The 20,837-nt window shown below is 49.0% G+C and overlaps 2 protein-coding genes and 1 non-coding gene across 3 annotated transcripts in view; 2 read left to right on the top strand and 1 right to left on the bottom strand.

The window, feature by feature from the left end:
• The window catches only part of Gpr176 (G protein-coupled receptor 176), a 44,131-nt gene extending 39,187 nt beyond the window's left edge, over nucleotides 1-4,944 (bottom strand). Inside the window, exon 1 of the mRNA XM_090318622.1 lies at nucleotides 4,712-4,944. Within this exon, the coding sequence (XP_090174748.1) occupies nucleotides 4,712-4,868 (157 nt within the window). The 5' untranslated portion in view covers nucleotides 4,869-4,944. The remainder of the gene's footprint in view (nucleotides 1-4,711) is intronic.
• Nucleotides 4,945-8,434: 3,490 nt separating this feature from the next.
• On the top strand, nucleotides 8,435-8,562 carry LOC150046654 (small nucleolar RNA SNORA33). Its single transcript, XR_016532659.1, has one exon. It is a non-coding gene; the product is annotated as a small nucleolar RNA SNORA33 (small nucleolar RNA).
• Nucleotides 8,563-9,213: 651 nt separating this feature from the next.
• Nucleotides 9,214-20,837, top strand: part of Eif2ak4 (eukaryotic translation initiation factor 2 alpha kinase 4) — a 53,048-nt gene continuing 41,424 nt past the window's right edge. Inside the window, exons 1-4 of the mRNA XM_090318621.1 lie at nucleotides 9,214-9,397; nucleotides 14,643-14,755; nucleotides 15,870-15,972; nucleotides 20,150-20,302. Coding sequence (XP_090174747.1) covers nucleotides 9,254-9,397; nucleotides 14,643-14,755; nucleotides 15,870-15,972; nucleotides 20,150-20,302 — 513 coding nt within the window. The 5' untranslated portion in view covers nucleotides 9,214-9,253. The remainder of the gene's footprint in view (nucleotides 9,398-14,642; nucleotides 14,756-15,869; nucleotides 15,973-20,149; nucleotides 20,303-20,837) is intronic.

The following is a 20,837-nucleotide window of genomic DNA, read 5'->3' as shown; positions in this document are numbered from 1 at the left end:
CCTTGAGCATAAAAAAGCTCTGGGACAGCGCTCGAGCCCTGAATTCAAGCCCCAAAATTGACAAAAAATAAAAACAAAAGTAAGAGATAGAAGTAGACTCTGAACCTCTGTAAAAATCAAGTATCAGGATTTACCCATCCTGTGACTCCTCCCAGCCAATCATCCATGGCCACGATTTTCCCTTTCTTTCTCTCACCTCTGTGGCTCTTTCCTGACTCCATTATCCCTATTTCTCCCCATCACCAACTTTGACCATTTGCCAGATGGAGCTCATTTACTATGACCAGCCCTGGACAAACCACCAGGAACAGGGAAGCAGGACACCTGCATGGTTAAGAACTGGTTCCTGTGCCCACAGCAGGATCCTAGCAGGGAAATGGAGCCAGATGGAGCTAGAAGCCACACAGGGACACATGAAATACAAAGTGACAGACACGATAGTTTTGTTCATGTGCTTTTCCTCCAGCTATCTACTACCTTCTGCCACAAAGGCTGGAGAGCTAAAGCCACCTCTATTCAGACCGCCTTGCCACTAGGTGCAGGGCTCCAGTCTGCCCAGCAGGTGTCCCAAGGAGTGAACAACATTCACATCTCACAGTGGCTGACTGCAGGGGCATGGTGTTCCGAGGATGCTTCTTAAGTACAGCAAGATACTAAGTGCCTCTGCTTCTCCTGAAGCAGTTGTATGCTGATGTTTTGTGGACTCTCTCACAGCCACACATGACAGTTTCTGCAGAACCAGTGGTAAGTCTGCCTGTACTCCTTGACTGTCGCTTTAGCTCTCCATCACCCAAAGTTGGTTCTGAGGCCCTCTCACAAACGAAACAAAACCTAATACCTACGACAAATTTCTTTCTTTATAAACTATCAAAATTGGTGTAAAAATAAAACTTACTAGCTGTACATCAATGGCTCATGCCTGTAATCCTAGCTACTCAGGAGGCTGAGATCAGAGGACTTTGGTTCAAAGCCAGCTCAGGCAGGAAAGTCTGTGAAACTTTTTTTAAAAATTAGAAGTGAAGCTGTGGCTCCAGTGGTAGAATGCTAACCTTGAGCATAAAAGCTCAGGGACAGCACCCAGGCCCTGAGCTCAAGTTGAGGACCAGCACAAAAACACCTAACATTGGGACTGTAAGACTATGCAAAGGTGCACACAGTCAGAAGGACCGTTTCCCACATTCTCCAAGATAAGCTAGCTGAGAGGTTTTGGGTTCCTGTGTGCTAACAGCTGTGGTCTGTTAGGACTAAGTCTTCTGAAACTGCTTGATACTGATCAGTGATCTGACTGACTTCTTGTTATATCATCCAGAGGAGAAACAGACAGCCAGCTCTTGGACACCAAGCCATCCAGGAGACCCCACCCTCACGACCTCATCCAAACTTATTTACCTTCCAAGGGCCCGACCTCCTAAACAACCTTCACATTGGGGTTAAGACTCCACGTACAAATAGGGGAGAGGGACTGCCTTCCTAAGAGTAAGGAAAGAACAGAGAGAATAGAAAGAACATGCAGCCGTGCACGGTGGCTCAAGCCTGTAATCCTAGCTACTCAGGCGGTTAAGATCTGGGGATCACGGTTCAAAGCCAGCCTGGGTACTAAGTCCATGAGACTCTTATCTCCAATTGACCACTAGAAAACCAGAAGTGATGCTATGGCACTGTGGCTCAAGGTGTAAGGCAGTAGACTTGAACTGAAGAGCTCAAGGACAGCACCCAGGCCCAGAGTTCAAGTCCCATGACTGACCAAACAAAACAAAACAATACGTGTGGTTGACTTGTATTTCAAACTTCAGTGTAGGACATATGAGTGCTGGCTGTGGGTCACAGTGGTGATTTTTCTTGAAATAACAAGAAGTTCATTTATAGTTCTAAAAACTCCTCCATGTCTCCAAAGATGACAGTGTGGACAACCAGCAATCTATGCAGCAGTAGTAGTACAAGTAATACAATAGTATAGTAGTAGTAGTGGCAATAAGCTAGCTCATTACTAAGTCACTACTAAGTCATCGCTCCAAGGTAGAACAAAGCATTTGAGTTGTGAATCCAGGGAAAGTGAGGAAAAGAAAGCTCAATCTCAGAGAGTTCCATCCAAAGCACGAACTGGCGGTGGTGATTCCAGAACTTTGAGCCTTTGACCTCTCACTGTTGACTACTAAAAGTGGTGTGAGCCATTTGTTACAGAAAAGGAATCTCAATCATCTGGCTTGAAACTTCTGGCTCAATTATCTGACTGTATGTACCTATCTGAAGATATCCCAAAAATATTACATGAAGACTGAGAAACACTCCTTTACCCAAACCCTCCAAAGCCATAGTATTTGAGTAATACCGTATACAATTCCTGAGGTCATGGGCAAATAATGTTCCCTATAATTGGAGTAAGTTAGGTATTCCAAACTGTAAAGGGTTGACATCAAAAGTTTTCAAAAAGAGGTACAAGATAGAGGCTGGGAGCGTGGCCTAGTGGTAGAGTGCTCGCCTAGCATGCACAAAGCCCTGGGTTTGATTCCCTGGAACCACATACACAGAAAAAGCCCGAAGTGGTGCTGTGGCTCAAGTGGAAGAGTTACCCTTGAGCAAAAAGTGTCCAAGGACAGTGCCCAGGCCCTGAGTTCCAGCCCCAGGACTGCCAAAAAAAAAAAAAAAAAAAAAGAGGTACAAGATATCAGTAGTTGGAATTTCTTTCTTTGTAGGAATTGATTTCACATAATAGCCAGCCTCTGAAAAGCCTGATAAAAAGAAATCTATTTAGAGGAAGTAGAAAGTATATTTTATTTGTTTAAAGAGGGGAGAAAATAAAAACTCATTTGTATTTGGGAACAGAGGAGTACAAATATTAGATACTAAATCAGTTAATCAATTATTTATTCTAGACACTATACTGTTCTCCCATAATTTACCTTTGTCCTAGTCCTAATTTATTTGGGGGCTTCTAAACCATAATTCCCAAATGTACCTACCTAGCAACTGAGGGTACATGCTTTAGAACTTACTAAGCTCATTTTTCCTGGCATTACCAGGAATGTTTCAATGCACATAGACATGTTAGAATGGACCCGATAATGAATCAAATGTACTAGAAATAAATACACCAGTAAAGTTTGATTCAACTAAGCTTTCATGGAAACCAGCAATTCTACCCATACTTTTTGAAAATAGGAAGGAGCAGATAAAATTCTCTCTTAGGAAGAAGACACAGGAAGAAAGTGTGTCATTAGGTGAAGCCAGACATCACCAAAGATCAAGGATAAATCAGTCTCCTCTTCAGAGACATTTGGGAGCAGCTTTGCAAGTCATTGGCAAGTGATAAGTGGAAAGGAGTTGAAACCAGAACAAATTTACCCAGGAGCTTCAACTTTAGCTGCTAGACTAGAAAGGGCACCACGATTTACTGAGTGTCATCTACTGCTCAATCTTACACACACCATCCTCTGTCTTCTATTTTCAGAGTAAAATGTGAAAAAAAAAATTTTCCCTGTTTTTCTTCAAAGTTGCCAATCAGGAAAACCTAAAACATGACAGAGCGATGGACTGGTATAGATGAAATGAAGGATATGCACAAGTAAAGCCCGATAATACTTGCCCAGCTTCTAGTAAATGTTTATGAAGTGAATGTCAAAAGTGCTTGGGACCTGGTAAGCTTTTGATCTGTTTACATGCATTCCACATTTCAGTCGATCTTAAAACACAGGCATCACCACTGGTGTCCATTCCTGAAAACACCTTCATGACAAAAATAAAGATCAGGGGCCAGGAGTTTGGCCTAGTGGCAGAGTGCTTGCCTAGCAAGAGCAAAGACCCGGGGTTCGATTCCTCGGTACTACATACATAGAGAAGAGCTGGAAACGGTGTTGAGGCTCAAGTGGTAGAGCTCTAGCCTTGAGAAAGTCTCAAGCCCAGGACTGGCAAAAATAAATAAATAAATAAAGATCAATATTACGAAAGAATAGAATGGAATGGAATGAGGACAATTAGAGAAAATATGAAGGAAAATTCCGAACATTTAACATTCATCCAAATAAGGACTTTTGGATATTATTTTTGTTTCCACGGAAATTCCCAAGTGACTAAGAAAGATAATCTCTTTGCAACTTTAAGACTTTAGACCTCTTGCTTATATTCCCTATAATCATAATCTTTTCGCAAGACCGTAACACCAGATTTTCACAAATGAGCACTGAGTCTGACAAGCCTCGGTAGAAACCATTTCCCATTCAAGAGCCGTGAGTGTACGGGAGCCACAGTGGACGCGCGTTCCCACCAGCACAGCAATTCCTCGGGAACCACGCAGTCCCCTCACACGGGGACATGTCCCCACGCCAGGTTTTTTCCTTTCCTTCCCTCCCGAGCCGGGGGGGGGGGGGTAAGAAAACCAGGTGTGTGTGGCTTGAGGGTTGTGGCTGCCTTCGGTGTTCACACTGGACGCGTGGATGCGGGAGCGCGAGGCGGCTTTGCTTTCCTTGGAGGGGTTTTTCCTTTCTTTTTTCCAGGATCACGGAAGACCACACGTGGAAGTTGTCACTTTCCAGCCTGGTGCACCAGTCACCTCCACACAGATTCCTCTGCTGCGCGTAAACAACGCTCCCGGGCGCCCAGCCCCGCGCCCACCCCGGAGCCAGAGACCCCGGAGCCCCAGGCGCAGGCCGGCCCCGTCCTCAGCGCCCGGCACTGGAGCGGCCCCGGGGTCCCCCGCGGTCCCCCCGCGCCTTACCCAGCAGCGAGCCGATGAAGATGACGACCTGCACGGTGGTGGTGAACTGGCGGTACAGCGGCGCCTCGCCCAGCTCCCCCAGCGCGCTGCGGTTGGCGCCCGGCGCGTGGCGGGGCTCGCTGGCGTTCCGGGGCACCCAGCTCGCGTTGGGCCCCATGGTGACACCGGGGCGCCCCGCTCCCCGCGGACGCCTCGCGCCGGCACGCGGAGGGGCGCGCGGGAGCCCGGCCGAGTCCAGCCGCGACGGCCGCCGCCGGGCTCCTCACGTCTCCTCGCGGCGCGGCCCGCCGGCGCGGAGGCGGGGAGGGGGCGAGGCCAGGCCGCGCCCCGAAGCCCGCGCCCCCGGGACGCCCGGAGGCCGCGCGGCCAGAGCCCGCGGAGCGCCGGCCGGCCCCCGCCTCCGCGCGCCCATGCCGCCCGCCCGCCTCCCCGGCCCGCCCACTCCCGCGGACGCCCCCGCCGGCATGCGGCCCTGCCGAGGGGCGCCGCGCCCCCGCCGCCCTGCCTGCGCGGGGTCCCCCGGGCTCCGCGCCGACGCCCCGCCCCGAGGGCTGCGGGCGCCCGGACCCGCGCCCCCCACGTCCGGGACACCGGCGCGTGACCCCGCGGGGACCCCCCCCTCCCTCCCGCCCGCCCGCCCGCCCGCCCCGCGAGGTCGCCCCTCACGGGGCAGCGGCACCGCCCCCACGGCCGCCGGGCTCCGGCGCGTGCCCGTGGCGGTCGGGAGCGCGCGGCCGGCGGGGACGTCACGTGGCGCGCGTGGCCACGCCCCTCGCCCTGTCGGGGAGGACGGCGCCATGTTGGTCCTGGGCGGCGTGACTGCCAGCCCCGGGGAGGCGTGGGGCGGGGCCGGGGCCGGGGCCGGGGCCGGACGAGGCTCTGGCGGGAGAAGCCCCGAAGACGGGGCGGGGGCGTGGCGCGCGCGGGGTCCCCGGAGCGGCCGGGGCGGACCCGGTAGAGGACCTGGTCAGTGGTGCGGACGGCCCCGCGGCCGGCACCGGGGCGGTTCTGCATGGCCGCCTCTTGTCCCGGGCAACTTCTCTCCATTCTCGGGATCCTGATTCATTCCCCAGGCGGTAGCTGCGCTGTTTCTCGCACAGATATACCCTTCTCTTGTCTCTGTTTTTTGTTGTCTTTCACACTTCCCCACCACCACCACCCCGGTCATCTTGTGTAACCTTTTTAAAAAAAAAATTGTTTACTTTTATTGTTTTCATCAAGTAGTTTGTTCTTTTTCCCCCAGTCCTGCAGAGCAAACCTAGGGCCTTGCCCATGGCTGGGCAGTCACTGCACCAGAGTTCACATGTCCTGTCCCGAGGTCCATGGTGACCTTTCATCTTCTGTTTCTATTGGGCAGTCGTGGGGACTCGACTCAGGGCCTGGGCATGGAAGGCTGGTGTTGTGCTACTTTCAGCCACAGCTCCACTTCCGGTTTGTGAATGGTGACCTGGTGAGAAGTCTCATGGACTTTGCTGCCCGGGTTGGCTTTGAACCAACTGAGATCCCCAGATCTCAGCCTCCTGAGTAGCTAGGATCATAGGTGTGAGCCACCAGCTCCCAGCTTTTTATTTTTCTGGCCTTGAAAGGGCAAAAATCCATGTCTTGCACATCTTTTAGTTCTCAGGGTACCTGCACATGGTAATCCATGTAAGTTATTTTAAACATTTGGGCAGGGCTCACGCTTAGGAATCCTAGCTACTCAGGAGGCCAAGATCTGAGGATCAAGGTTTAAAGCCAGCCCAGGCACAAAACACCTTGAGTCCCTTACCTCCAATTAATCACTAGAAAATGGGAGAATGGCTGTGGCTCCAGGAGTAGGGTGTTAACTTGGAGAGGAAGAGCTCTAGGACAGCACCCAGGCCCAGAGTTCAAGCCCCATGACCCACCAAAGAAAAGAAGAAAAAAAAAAATGGGAAACCAAAATCAAGAGGAAGTTAATAATTACATTCTTTAGTTTGTTTTGGTTTTTGGTGCCGGTACTGAGGCTTGAACTCAGGGCTTGGGTGCTGTTCCTTAGCATTCTCTCTCAAGGCTGGTGCTCTGCCACTTGAAACACACATCCATGTCTGGCTTTTTGGTGGTTAACTGGGGGTTAGAATCTGAGGACTTTCCTCCCTGGGCAGGGCTTTGAAATTTTCATCCTCTGATCAGCCTTCTGAATAGGTTAGATTACAAGTGTGAGCCATCATGGCAAGCTCTGAGTGGAAAGCTAAGGGACAGCATCCAGACCCCTGACTTCAAACTTCAGTGCTGGTACAAAAATGACAGTAAGACTTATTTCCTATTCTGCTTTTCCCCCTAAAATATCCATGGCATAGTGATAGGAAAATCACTGACAATAAGCACTTTCTCAATAATTAACTAAGCTGGATAGGTACTATTTCTCTCTTCATTCAGAAGAAGTTTCAGATTCTAACAGTCTTGACATTTGTTGGAAGAAAAGAAGGACTGGGCTGACAGTGTGGCCTGGTGATAGTGCTTGCCTTGAGCAAAATAAAGTCCAAGGACAGTGCCCAGGCCCTGAGCTCAAGTCCCAGGACTGGCAAAAAAAAAAGAGAAAAAGAAAAATAGGGTGAGGGAAGGTATGGAATTAGGAAAATGCAAACCAAGATGACCAAGGGTCTGTGAGGTGGCATCTGGGGTGTTTATTCTCCTCCTTCCCTCACCCCACACATCACAGGGAGATGAGGGGGGGAGCTGGAGAAACAGAAATGTTCTGTGCTAGGAGCATGCTGAGGAGAGCAGGGTGGGTCCATTGCACCTGGCTGCTCATCTGGAATAGAGTTCTATTTCCAGATGACTATTTCTAGGCCTGTACAAAAGACAGATAATGTGGATTATTATCAAGATACATTACTAGTGCTCTCCTCCCAGCCACGCACACACAAAAACTATTTCTTGGCTGTCCTTGCAGGTGGGCAGTCAGGTGATGAGTCATTTGGGGGCACATGTGCTGAAATGACATTTGTGACTGTCAAGTCCCTGTCCCACAGGCACTGTGACTGTGGAAGGGTCTAGAGTTGAAATGGAGGAGCCCCAAGATAGCACAGCCTGTGTATCCGAGTCTCCACACAGGAGGCCACATGTGGTAGACCCACACTGATCCTCACTGAACCTTGTATGAGCAAGAAATAAACATTTATGTACCAGGCAGCCAGGAATTTCTCAATTCGTTATCATGCTATGTCCCGGTCTGTCCTAGCAAATAGGATCATGAAAACAGAGACCTGCATTTTTGAGAGAGCATGATTGTTTTAATTCTAGGTAGTGAAAGGTACTGCGTCAGAACCTTTAAAACACCTGGGCACACTGATAGTGTCAATAAAGACTTCCTACATCTCTGAGGAATGGAAGTTCTGTTACCTAGCTGATAATAGATGCTATGGGCATCAGTGAGTTGAATTCTTGGGTTTTTCATGACCAGAAGTACATCAGGCTCTGATAAATTTATATATTGAAATGGCATTTAGGCTTAATGTAACTTTTTTTTTTTTGCCTCTTTCACCAGCAAACCCACCAGCTCTGCAGAGTCAATCTAGGACAGTTGGAGAGGCTGGAGAGGGGAGCAGGCGTGCTTCACTAGATGGTAAGTGCTAATCCCACCACTTCCCTTTGCTCAACTCAGTTTCCTTCCCTACCAAACATCAACAGAGGCTAACTATTCAATCAATTTCTGCTTATTAATCTTTAAAGGAAATATCAAAGATGGAAATGCATTACTTTCTGACATTTAAAAAAACCCTCTCACCTTAACATGTATATGCAGATATTTAGAGGAAGCTGGCGATAGTAGTGCCAAGATAGGAGCCTTAAAGACAAAGTCATTAAGGCGCCAGAGAATGGCTACAACACGTAAATAAATTGATTTCATATTCCGCAAAAACAAAACAAAAAAACCCTCTTTATATTGAAGTAGAACACCGCTTAGTAAATCCTGTATTTCAAAGCAAAAGAACCATTCCTTGTGCAGTTGGTGGAGGACACAGCAGGCTTTGGGGAACTTGTGCCTAGACTCTGGAGTGTGGCCGGGCGTGGTTCCGGCCGGCGCTTCTGGGAGGCTTGCTTCCTGAAAATGACGCAAGTCCGTGCCATTCTAAACTGCGTGATTTGTCCTCCCACTTCCGCGAAGCTCTACGGTTTCCCTCCCCAGCCTCCTACAGGACACCCCTCTGCCCTGGTCTCGAACCTCGCTCCACACACCTTCCCAGGGCTGTCTCCCGCTTGAGGCTCCGCCCCCAGGGCGGTCTCCGAAACGAGGCCCCGCCCACAGGCCCGCCTCCCCAGCGAGGCTCGCTCTCACAGGCCCGTCTCGCGCGTAAGACCCGCCCCCACACCGTCCCTCACGCAAGGCCCCGCCCACAAGCCCGCCTCCCCGGCGAGGCCCCGCCCACAGGCCCGTCTCCCGCGTAAGGCCCGCTCCGACACCGTCCCTCACGCGAGGCCCCGCCCACAGGTCGGTCGGCCGTCAGGGCCCCGCCCCCGAGTCCGCCGGGGCTCCCGGCAGCCGCGGCCCGGCGGCCCTGCCTCGGCCCGCGCGCAGCCATGGCTGGTGGCCGCGGGACCCCCGGGCGCGGCCGCGACGAGCCGCAGGAGACTTACCCGCAGCGGCAGGACCACGAGCTGCAGGCCCTGGAGGCCATTTACGGCGCCGACTTCCAAGACCTGCGTCGGGACTCGCCCGGACCGGTAGGAACGTGGCAGGCCCGGCCCCCTCCCCCGCGGCCCCCCTCCCTCGGGCGGCCCCCCCTCCCCCGGGCGGCCCCCCTCCCCCGCGGCCGCCCCGCGCGCTCCCGGGCTGGGCGGGTCTTGCAGCCCGCCGGTCCCCAGCTCACCACGGCTTTCGGCTCGGCCGCTCCGGGGCTCCCTCCGGGCCCGCCCGGGCCTCGCGCCCGGCGCCCCGCGCCCCGCGCCCCGCGCCCCGGCGTGGAGGGACTCCCCGAGCCTTCCCGGCACCCCTGCGGGGTGGGCCCGGCGTGAAGGGGCAGGAAACGCTCCGCGCCGCTCAGCGCGGATCTTCCTGCCCAGCCCGGCCTCTCAGCAGCCCCGCTCCGGCTCGCCCGCCGGGTCTCCGTGGGACGCCGCATCTCCGGGAAGTGCCGGTCCACGTCCCTCGGTAGTTGCGGACAGGCACAGCCCTCCTGCGAGGGCCTTCGCTTCCTGGCCCTCGTTTCCCGAGTGAACGCTCTACCTCGGTGTGCACCACTTACGCATGCTTGTCCTGACACAGTAAGAGCTTTCGGTCCACTCACGTCCTCTCCGTCTCCAGGCACTGACAGCAAAAATGGATGCCCAGGTGTGCACTGGACTTAACGCAAGGCTCCCGCGACGTCCGCGGCCTCAGCCAGTGCATTGACCTTCATTACCTTCTAATGCAGACCAGAAAAAAATAAGGCAAAAAGCAGCTTTTTTCAGGTAGCAGTACAAAACCATACGAATTTACAGCTGGTGGCCATTGTAACATGATAGAGAACCACACAAAACACATGAAATCTTATCCAGTGACTATCGGTGGGCCTGAGCTCGTAGAGCACAAGGCCTCAACAACTTGGAAAGGCCGCCTAGGCAAATGAGCATTGATGAACCAGTAAGGATGAATGGGGGCTTAGTCATTTAACAAGTGCTTATTAGGACCCGCTGTGCAACAGTCTAGGGAAAGGCCATGCAGATCCACCGACCTCTAGTCGAGCCCCTGGAGGCCTGCTGGCTTTCGGAGCTCAGCAGTGGCCTTCCACTGTGTGTGGGTTTCCCACATTGCTGACAACTCTCCCCTATCTAGGGGAGCTTCCAAAAATCCACCACCGCTGGAAGTTAGGAATATTCACATTTCACACTGAGCAGAATGCAGACTGTTCACCGCCTTAGGTCGGGTCAGGCCAAATTACTGCCAACAAATTCAGACTTTTTTTTTTTTTTTGGCCAGTCCTGTGCTTGAGCTCAGGGCCTGAGCACTGTCCTTGGACTTTCTCAAGGCTAGAGCTCTACCACTTGAGCCTCAGCACCACTTCCAGCTTTTTTCTATGTATGTGGTACCGAGGAATCGAACCCGGGTCTTCATGCATGCTAGGCAAGCACTTTAACCACTAGGCCAAACTCCCGGCCCCAGACTTTTTTTTAACTTGTGAAGGAATATGTTCAAGGTAAATTTCACCTTACAAGCATATATATAATTTGCATATTGGTAAAATTTGTGTTATATATGATAGGAAGTGGTATTCTGGCTCAAGTGGTAGAGTGCTAGCCTCGAGCTGAATTGCTCAGGGACAGTGCCCAAGCCCAGAGTTCAAGTCCCATGACTGACATATATATGATAAGTAATATTTTAGAATGCCGCGTAAAGATTATTTTACATACAAAAAAATTTGGACAGTCATAGTTTAAAATACAGGTTTTTTTTTTGTTTTGTTTTGTTTTTGCCAGTCCTGGGCTTGAGCTCAGGTCCTGAGCCCTGTCCTTGGACTTTCTCAAGGCTAGAGCTCTACCACTTGAGCCTCAGCACCATTTCCGGCTTTTGTCTATGTATGTGGTATCAAGGAATCGAACCCCGGTCTTAGTGCGTGCTAGGCAAGCACTTTAACCACTAGGCCAAACTCCCAGCCCCTAAAATACAGTTTTATAATTGAAAGATGGTTCTACATTGTCATCAAATCAGTCTTCAAGATTACCTTATCAGCAAGGGTCTGCTGGCTTATAATTTATCATCTCTGTCTCTGGTGCTACGTCAAAGTTGTGAGGGTTCTTGTAGACTCTCACACCTCATATCCACTTCCGCCAGGAGATAATGTCTCCTTGTCGGTTGTTTTTTGTTGTTTCATTCGTTCTTCTTTTTTTTTAACCAGTCCTGGAGCTTAAACTCAGAGCCTGAGCACTGTCCTTGGGCTTTCTCAAGGCTAGAGCTCTACCACTTGAGCCTCAGCACCACTTTGGGCTTTTTCTATGTATGTGCTACCAAAGGAATCAAACCTGGGTCTTCATGCATGCTAGGCAAGCACTCTACCACTAGGCCAAACTCCCAACCCTCCTTGTGAGTTTTAGCTATGTTGACCACGTTTGTATGTAAGCCTTGATTTTTTTTTGCAAACTGTTTATCTTTGATTTCTTTTTCTGCTGTGTGCTATTTTTTTATTCATTTGTAAGCTCTAGATATATGTTAAGAAGATGAATGTTGTGGGTCATGATTTATAAGTACTTACCTGTAATGAACCACATGCATTTTTATTTTTATCTAATTTATGCAATAAAAAATTTAATAGTGGGGTTGGAGCATGGCCCAAGTGTCAGAGCATCTGCCTAGTAAGTGCAAAGATCCAAGTTCAAAACCCAGTATATAAAAAATTTTAAATGTTTTAACAGAGGGGCCGGGAGCATGGCCTAGTGGTAGAGTGCTTGCCTTGCATGCACAAAGCCCTGGGTTCAATTCCTTCGTTCTACATACATAGAAAAAGCCAAAAGTGGTACTGTGGCTCAGCAGTAGCATACTAGCCTTGAGAAAGCCCAAGGACAGTGCCCAGGCCCTTTGTTCAAGTCCCAGGACTGGCAAAGAAAAATTTTTAAAAAAGTTTTAATGGAATAAAAATGAACTTTTTTGTTCCATACTGCCCGTGGACTTTTTGTTGTTGTTGTTTTGTCCTTTGCATTTGCTTTCCTAGAAAAGACTTCTCAGGCTGAGGCTGTAGCTCAGTCACCTGTTTTCTTTGTGGGTTTGAGCTCCAGGACTGGAGGCAGAATGGGTGTGGTGATAAACTCGGAGTACACTCAGCCACTCAGGAAGCAAAGTCAGGAGGGTGAATAGTTTGAGTCCAGCTCAGACAAAGTTAGGAGGACCTTAGCTCAAAATCAAAATGAAAACAAAAAGGGCTGGGGTTGTAGCTCATGTGGCACAGGGTTCAATCCCCAAGATCACCAATAATTAAATAAATAAATAGAAAAGGAAAGGAAAACACTTCGTTGTTCCGTTGTTACCAAAATATGAAATCTTTGAAATATCCATTCCGATCTTCCATGACTTCATTTTCTCTTATGTGATAATACTGGGGTTTGAACCCAGGGTCTCATAATCCCTTGAGCTGTCCCCTGGCCTCGCATGTTGCTGGCTATTGAAGATGGAGTCTTGAGGGGCTTTCTCCATGACCAGCTTCCAGCCAGGATCCTCCAGGTCCGGGTTTCAGATTGTTGGCAGTGAAATGATTCCCAAATGTATCTGTCTGTTTGTTTTTTAACATTGTTCCTCTTCTCCAGCAACACTCTCAATATTGCTTTAGTTACATTTGTAGCAAACCTGAATGCCTAATGTTTCCATTTGCTTTCCAGACTAGTTTTACTTTGTAGGTTTTTCAGCCAGTGTTAGAATCAGCTTGACTAGGATCTTCATTCATTCTCTGCTGCTATAACATAGTGCCACAGACTGTGTAAGTGAAGGGAGATTAGTATATGACAAATCCCCTCTTCTTAGGATGGGACTGCATTCTGTTGTATTTCTTTTTCTTCTTCTTTTTTTTTTTTTTTTTTTTTTGGCCAGTCCGGGAGCTGGAACTCAGGGCCTGAGCACTGTCCTTGGGCTTTCTCAAGGCTAGAGCTCTACCACTTGAGCCACAGCACCCCTTCCAGCTTTTTCTGTGTATGTGGTACCCAGGAATTGAACCCAGGGTTTCATGCATGCTAGGTAAGCACTCCACCACTAGGCCAAACTCCTGGTCCCCTTCTTGAACTTTCAGTATTAAAATAATCTATTTTCTGAAGTGATCTATATAGATCACTTATATAGACCTACATAAAGACATATTTTCTTTTTCTTTTATTTTCTTTTTTGTTAGTCATGGGGCTTGAACTCGGCCTGGGAGCTGTCCCTAAGCTCTTTAGCTCAAGGTGACCCCACCCTACCCCTGGAGCCACCAGCCCCACTCCCAGTTTTCTAGTGATTAATTGGAGATAAGAGTCTCAGACTTTTTAGTGCCTGGGTTGGCTTTGAATCTTAATCCTCAGATCTTAGCCTCCTGAGTATCTAAGATTACAGATGTAAGCTACCATGCCCATTTAAAGACATATTTTCTTGACAGAATCGTAGTTTGGTGATTATACAAAAGTCTATGTGGAAAGCACCTGTAAGATATTTGGAAGCAACCTTTCTTTCTGTTTTTATATTTCTGCCTGAAGAGAGTAAAGCTCATACTTGTAAAGACTGTTGATAGATGGCCAGGCCCTGGTAGCTCATACCTGTGATTATAGTATTCAGGAGGCTGAGATCTGAGGATCACAGTTCAAATCCAGACGCCCCAGGCAGGAAAGTCTGTGAGACTCATTTCCAATTAACCACATGAAAACCAGATGTGGAGTTGTGACTCACAGTTGTGTAACACTACTCTTAAAAGCTCACGAACAGCACCCAGGCCTTGGGTTCAAGCCCCATGATCGCCCCCCACACACATACACACACAAAAAAGATGGTTGATAGAAATGGAGAAATACTATGAAAAACTAGTTAATGGGACTGACCTCAGGATAAGTTAAGGCCATGGCTGTAGGAGGAACCATTATAAAGGTTGTCTTAGAACTGGTAGTTGTTGAAACCAAGTGATAAGTACAAGGGGGTCATTATGACACCTCTCCTTTTGTTTGAAAATTCCCATAATAATTGGTTTTGGGGGCTGGGAGTTTGGACTAGTGATAGTGTACTTGCCTAGGATGCATGGAGACCGTTGTTGGATTCCTCAGTTCTACATACATAGGAAAAGCCAGAAGTGATTCTGTGGCTCAAGTGGTAGAGCAAGTAGCCTTGAAGAAAGCCCAAGGACAGTGCCCAGGCCCTGAGCTCAAGCTCCAGGGCTGGCAAAAAATAAAAATAAAATAATAATAATAATAATAATTGTTTTTGTTGGTACTGGAGTTTGACCATTATGGTTGACTCTCTAGAGCGAATGTCCATCTTCTCTTTTAGGTCAAAGGCCCCCCTGAAATCAACTTAGTTCTGTACCCCCAGGGCCTGGCTGGTGAAGAAGTGTATGTGAAAGTGGACTTGAAGGTGAAGTGCCCCCCAACCTACCCAGACATGTGAGTACCTGTAGAAACTGCTTCTAAGGTTTTTATTCTGGCTTTTTTCTTTGCCAGTCCAGGGGCTTGAGCTGAGGGCCTGAACATTATCTTTAACTTTTTCTCAAGCCTAGAGCTCTACCAATTAAGCCACAGCAGCACCGTTTCTGGCTTTTTTTTTTTTTTTATGTATATGGTACCAAGGAATCAAACCCAGGTCTTTGTGCATGCTAAACAGGCACTCTGCCAATAGGCCAAACTTCCAGCCCCTATTCCAGCTCATTTTTCCCCCTTCCTTTCCCTGTTGCATGTAAGCTTTCCTCTCCAAGGTTAAACTTGTATTTCAGCAAACAGCATCTACCTTAGATAGTTCTCGGCTTTCAGCCGAGTTATGCCTCCAGTCCTCACACTTTTTGGGGGGAGGAGGAGACTGATTGTTTTGGAAATAGTCTTGCTCTCTGCCCAGATGTGTGCCTGGACTGTGGTCCTATTTTTCCATTCCCACCACAGCTAAGGTGACTGGCATTAGTCAGCGTACCCAACCTCTTCAACTTAGATGGGCTTATGCAGACTTCTCTGCCTGAGCAGAATCACACTCCTCCTGCTCACAGCATAGCAGGATTGACAGGAACACTCCATAGCACACAGCTATGGGTTGAGGAAAAAAAATAAATCATGGATTTTTCTGCCCAGCCTTCCAAGTTGCTTGGATTACAGGCATAAGCCACCAGTACCCAGCTTCTAAGTCCCAATAGACCTTTTGTAATTTGGCTATACATGTGGAGATTCCCATGACCTTCTCCTTGGACTTGAGAATTTGCTGGAACAACTCAAAGAGTAAGGAAAATACTGACCGTGATCAATTTATCATAAAGGATATAAGCGCATCGGAAGCAAGAAGTAATTGAGGTTGAGAAAATATAATTGGTTGTAAATCTGCTGTCAGTGGCAGTACACATGGACGGGGAGGCAGTTAGTTGTTCAAGCTCAGTAAATCAGAGGTGGTGAGGTGGTGAGGTGTCTGGGACCCTTCAGTCTCCAGCGTGCTGAGAGCTCAGTGAATTGGGATGCACACAGGTTCACCATTCTCTCTGTCGTGAGATCTGTTTTGTGACGCTGCTTTTGTCTTTTTCAGAGTTCCTGAGATAGAGTTAAAGAATGCCAAAGGTCTGTCCAATGAAAGTGTTAATTTGTTAAAATCTCGCCTGGAGGAACTGGCCAGAAAGCATTGCGGGGAGGTAAGCTAGTTGAACTGCGTCCAGTTGCCTGCATTCATCTTCCTGCCTTCCCTGGCTTACAGGATTTTCCAGTGCCTCAGATCCTATTGTGACAAGAACATTTTTTTGTAGTGGGTTGGAGTTTGAACTTGGGCCTCATGTTTGCTCAGTTGACAGGCTGTTGTTTGAGCCATGCCTCTACCCTGGTTGATTTTTTTTTTTTTTTTTTGCCAGTCCTGGGCTTGAGCTCAGGGCTTGAGCACTGTCCTTGGACTTTCTCAAGGCTAGAGCCACAGCACCACTTCCGGCTTTTTTCTATGTATGTGGTACCAAGGAATCGAACCCGGGTCTTCGTGCATGCTAGGCAGGCACTTTAACCACTAGGCCAAACTCCCGGCCCCCTGGTTGATATTTTTTTACTGGTCATCTTGGAGTCTTAACAGACTTTTTGGTCCCAATGAACCTTGAATTACAGTCCTCTGAGCCTCTGCCTCTTGAGTAGCTGGGATTACAGGTGTGAATTACCAGCACCCAGTTTATTTTATTTCTTACTGTTGTCACGCAGGGGGACTTGGTTGTTTGTATTTCTTGGGTTGCAGGATTTTATCACTTGAAGGCTTGGAGTGTATGCTGACGGTGTTTAAGCTGTCTCTGGCAACCGGGCCATGGTTTTTGCGTTCTTTGGGCATGGCAGCACAACTGGATCTTGAACTTTCCTGGTGGGAAAGTTAGAAATTGGTTCCTCATCAGATTGTATTCTTTTTCCTTTTGCATATCAAAAAACTCCTTGTTTCCCTTCTCTAATTGGGCGCGATGTCTATGCTCCTTCCCTAAGTGTACTCAACACTTAACACTGACTTCAGTTCTCACTCTTTGTTGTGAGCTTTGGGCTCTACATACAACTTCTCCCTGGTGGCACTCTGGAGGGCAAGACTAGGAGACTCCTCCTGTGTTTCCCTCAGAGTGGCCAGTTCCCTTTAAGTGGAATCCATTTTCCCAGACTTTTACAGTCACTCAGTATCATTGTGTTGTGTGTTAGGCAGCTTTCTGTTTGCATAGCAAATGCCAGAGATAAACAACTTACAGAAAAAGGTTAAAAACCACCACCACCACCAACAACAACAATAATAATAAAAGGGTTCATTTTACCTCCCAGTATTGAAGATTTCCATCCAGGACTGATTGGCCCTGCTATTTCTGACATGTGGCCAGACAGCACACCCTTGGTAGGGAGAGTGTGGTAAAACAAACAGCATTCACCTCTGGGCTGGAAGTGAGAGAGGAAGAGGAGGGGCTGCCATCCCACTATCCTGTCAGAAGACCTACTGGGAAGTCCCCCCTCTTAAAGGTTCCCAGTGTGCCCTCTTCCCAGTGCCCAAGACTTGGGGACGTTTCGCGCACTTTGACTGGGAGACACACTCCCCTTGGAAAAGTGAGAAGAGTCCCACATGGACTATCCAAACAATCCTGTCTAATTCGCATTGTTAAAGACAAAGCACCCTTCTCTTATAAAGTGTGAGAACAGACTCCCCGGCCTTCCCTAATTAATGCCGGTGGTTCATAATGCAAGTGAATTTCACAGGCTGGGCCATGTCAGGAGGTAGCTTGTGGCGATTGAAATTTTATCCACTGAAGTTGCTGTTTCCAAGAACCTGAGTGACTGGCAATATAAAGAAAGTGGTTGCAGACCAGGTACCAGTGTCTCATGCCCGAAATCCTAGCTACTCAGAGGGTTGAGGTGTGAGGATCATGGCCTCAAGTCAGCCCAGGAGGGAAAGAAAGTCTCTGAGTCCCTTATCCCCAACTAACCTGCAAAAGTAAGTGGGAAACGGAGCTGTGGCTCCAGTGGTTGAGCACCAGCCTTGAGTGAAAAGCTGAGAGAGGGATGAGAGCTGAGAATTTGGCAATTCTTCCAAAACCCCTTCAAGGTCTAAGGGTTCCACTGTCTATTGAAAAACACCAGGGAGTTTGTAGAAAATTCAGCTCCAGAGAATCTCCAGGTTCTTAGATTTGCGACTTGGGATTTGTTTCCTGATTTCTTCTAAACCTTTTAATGTTAACATCATGTGGACTTTCACACAGGCACATGAAATAATATAGCAATACCCACACAAGCCCCAACTCAGTGGGGCCATTTTTGTGGTAGAAAGTCCGTGGCATTGTGTTGCTCGCTGGGCTCTACAGCTGGCTGTCCTGACTGGCGTCTCACAACAAAGTCCAGTTTAGACACAGGCTACTCACTCACTGAAGGATGCTGGCTATCCTGTGTGACCATTTCCCTGCTTCCTGGGTACAGCGGATGGCATGGCGGTGGGCAGGGCTGGGGGTGTGGATGGCCATTGCGTGGGTGCAGGGTTTCAGTTTGGAAAGAGGGAAGATTCTGGAAATGGATGTACACATTGCAAGTGCCCTGAGCATTTAAAGTGGTCCACCTCCTGTTTAAAATAGCATGCCGGGCCGGGGGGGGGGGAATGGGGGGGAGAGGGTTGCCACACATTTTAAACCCTTGGTACTTCTGCAGGGCAGGTTCACTTAGGCAGACTCGAGGAGGGGTTAGACAAGGGAATGAGCCCTGCACATCCTGTTCTTGTTGGCCTGACGTTGGTTTCCAGAGCCTGAGGGTTGGCGAAGCCTATAATTCTAGAGAATTTGTTTTTATTTTCTAGTAAAGTAGAATATAATTAAGCATTGAAGTGTGGCTTGGGGATTCATCGTGGTGCGGCACCCAGCTATTAAGATGTGCTTCATCATCTGGATGGCAGCAGATAGCCCCGGCAGTGTGGTTTGCAGGAGGGAGGGGGAGAGCACCAGCACTGGGGATTGAAGCCAGGGTCGAGCCTTCGTAAGCCAAGCGCTTCACCACTCGAGACACACACGCCCACAGCCCTTTCACTTGTTTTAGTGTTGTTTTTGCAGCAAGGGCTAACTTCTCTGGAAGTGGCCTGGGATATCTGGTCCTGTTGCCTCCACCTCCAAGAGCTGGAATCTCAGCTAAAAGTAACATGTGAACCATTGTCATCCACCTCGAAGTGATTCTTAATCTAGTAGCTCATCGCTAATCATAATAAACATAAACTAGGGGCTGGGAGTTTGGCCTAGTGGTAGAGTGCTTGCCTAGCATGCACAAAGATCCGGGTTTGATTCCTCAGTACCACATACATAGAAAAAGCCAGAAGTGGTGCTGAGGCTCAAGTGGTAGAGCTCTAGCCTTGAGGAAAGTCCAAGGACAGTGCTCAGGCCCTGAGCTCAAGCCCAGGACTGGCAAAAAAAACAAAAACAAAAAATCCCCATAAACTAACGTTGGCCTGAGACTGTTTTCGTAGGTGAGTCACATCAGACTTGCCGGTTCTCAGTAATTCGTTGTTACCTTGCACAGACACTGGGCCGACGCTGGGAAAACCACAGTGAGCAAAGCTTTCAGCCACAGGTGATGGGAGCAGACAGAACACACCCCAATACCTAGAAAACTAGACAACATTGAGCGCTGTGAAGAAAAATATAGAGGCTGGGTGTCATGGCTCACATTTATAATCCCAGCTATTGGAGAGGTAGAGATAAAAAGATTACAGTTCAAACTCAACCCAGGCAAAAAATAGTGAGACTCGCATCTTGAGGAACAAGTTGGGCATAGTGGTATACATTAGAAACTCCAGTTGTGTGGGAGGCATGGCTAGAACTATCTCAACCCAAAGCCAGCCTGGGTGTGTGAGACCCTATCTTAATAACTAAAACCAAGGGCCTGGGATGTGGCTTAGTGACAAAGTGCTTGCCCAGCAAGTGTAATAAAGTCCTGGGTTCAATTCCCAGTACCAAAAAAGAAAAGACTAGGGCCAAGGAGTGTGGCCTAGTGATAGAGTGCTCGCCTGACAGGCACAAAGTCCTGGGCTCCGTTCCTTGGTACCACAATACACAGAAAAAGCCAGAAGTGGTGCTGTGTCGCAAGTGGTAGAGCGATAGCCTTAAGAAAGCCCAAGAACAGTACCCAAGTTCAAGACCCAGGACTGGTGAAAAGAACAGAATTCTCATAACAAACCAAAAGACTGGGGGTGTGGCTCAAGTGGTAGAGTGCCTGCTACCAGGTGCAAGGTCCTGAGTTCAAATCACTTTACAAATATATGAAGATGGAATCAGAGCGGGCGGCCCCCACTCTGTGCCCTCCCCCTTCGTCACTTGTGCTTGCTGGCTGTTCTGTGTTTAGGTGATGATATTCGAGCTGGCGTACCATGTACAGTCATTTCTCAGCGAGCATAACAAGCCCCCACCCAAGTCCTTCCATGAAGAAATGCTGGCCCGGCAGGCTCAGGAGGAGCGGCAAAGGCTGCTGGAGGCCAGGCGCAAAGAGGAGCAGGAGGTGAGACACCCCTCACCCCCCCACCCCCTGATCAGTGTGGGCCCAGTGGCTCTGTCTCTACTATTGCCATGTGCGGAAGCAGCAGGAGGGTACCCCTCCCTGCTGGGAGGAAAAAGGGCATTTGCCAACTTCCCCTCATCTTCCTGAGCTGGCCAGGCTGGTAGAATCCACTGAGTCCTTTCCTCCCGGACCGAAGCTCCTCACACTCTTTATCCACTTGGCCCTGCCTTTTCATCTGTTTGCCTGGGTGTGAGCCCTGGGCTTTACTGTCAACCCTTTTCACCAAGCACCACATGGGCCTCTGAATTCCTTCCTTGGTTTCAACTTAATTTTTTTCCCTGTGTATTCCTTTTGTTCAAGTTGTCCAAAACTTAGAGAAAAGAATGCCTAAGTTTGTCTTCCTTCCTGGATGTTTCTGCGACACACTGATTAAATAACCGTGCCTTATGAAGGGACTCACTGGTTCCAGGAGGCATCCCCGGGTTCTATTGGCCGGAGTCAGTTGGCTCTGTGGATCCATGCTGCATGCTCTTGG

This window comes from Megascapheus bottae, chromosome 25 (genome assembly GCF_031878675.1).
Source record: "Megascapheus bottae isolate mThoBot1 chromosome 25, mThoBot2.hap1, whole genome shotgun sequence".
Lineage (NCBI taxonomy): Eukaryota > Metazoa > Chordata > Mammalia > Rodentia > Geomyidae > Megascapheus > Megascapheus bottae.
The sequence above is the reverse complement of the archived record's forward strand: the minus strand, read 5'-3'. Positions and strand labels throughout refer to the sequence as shown.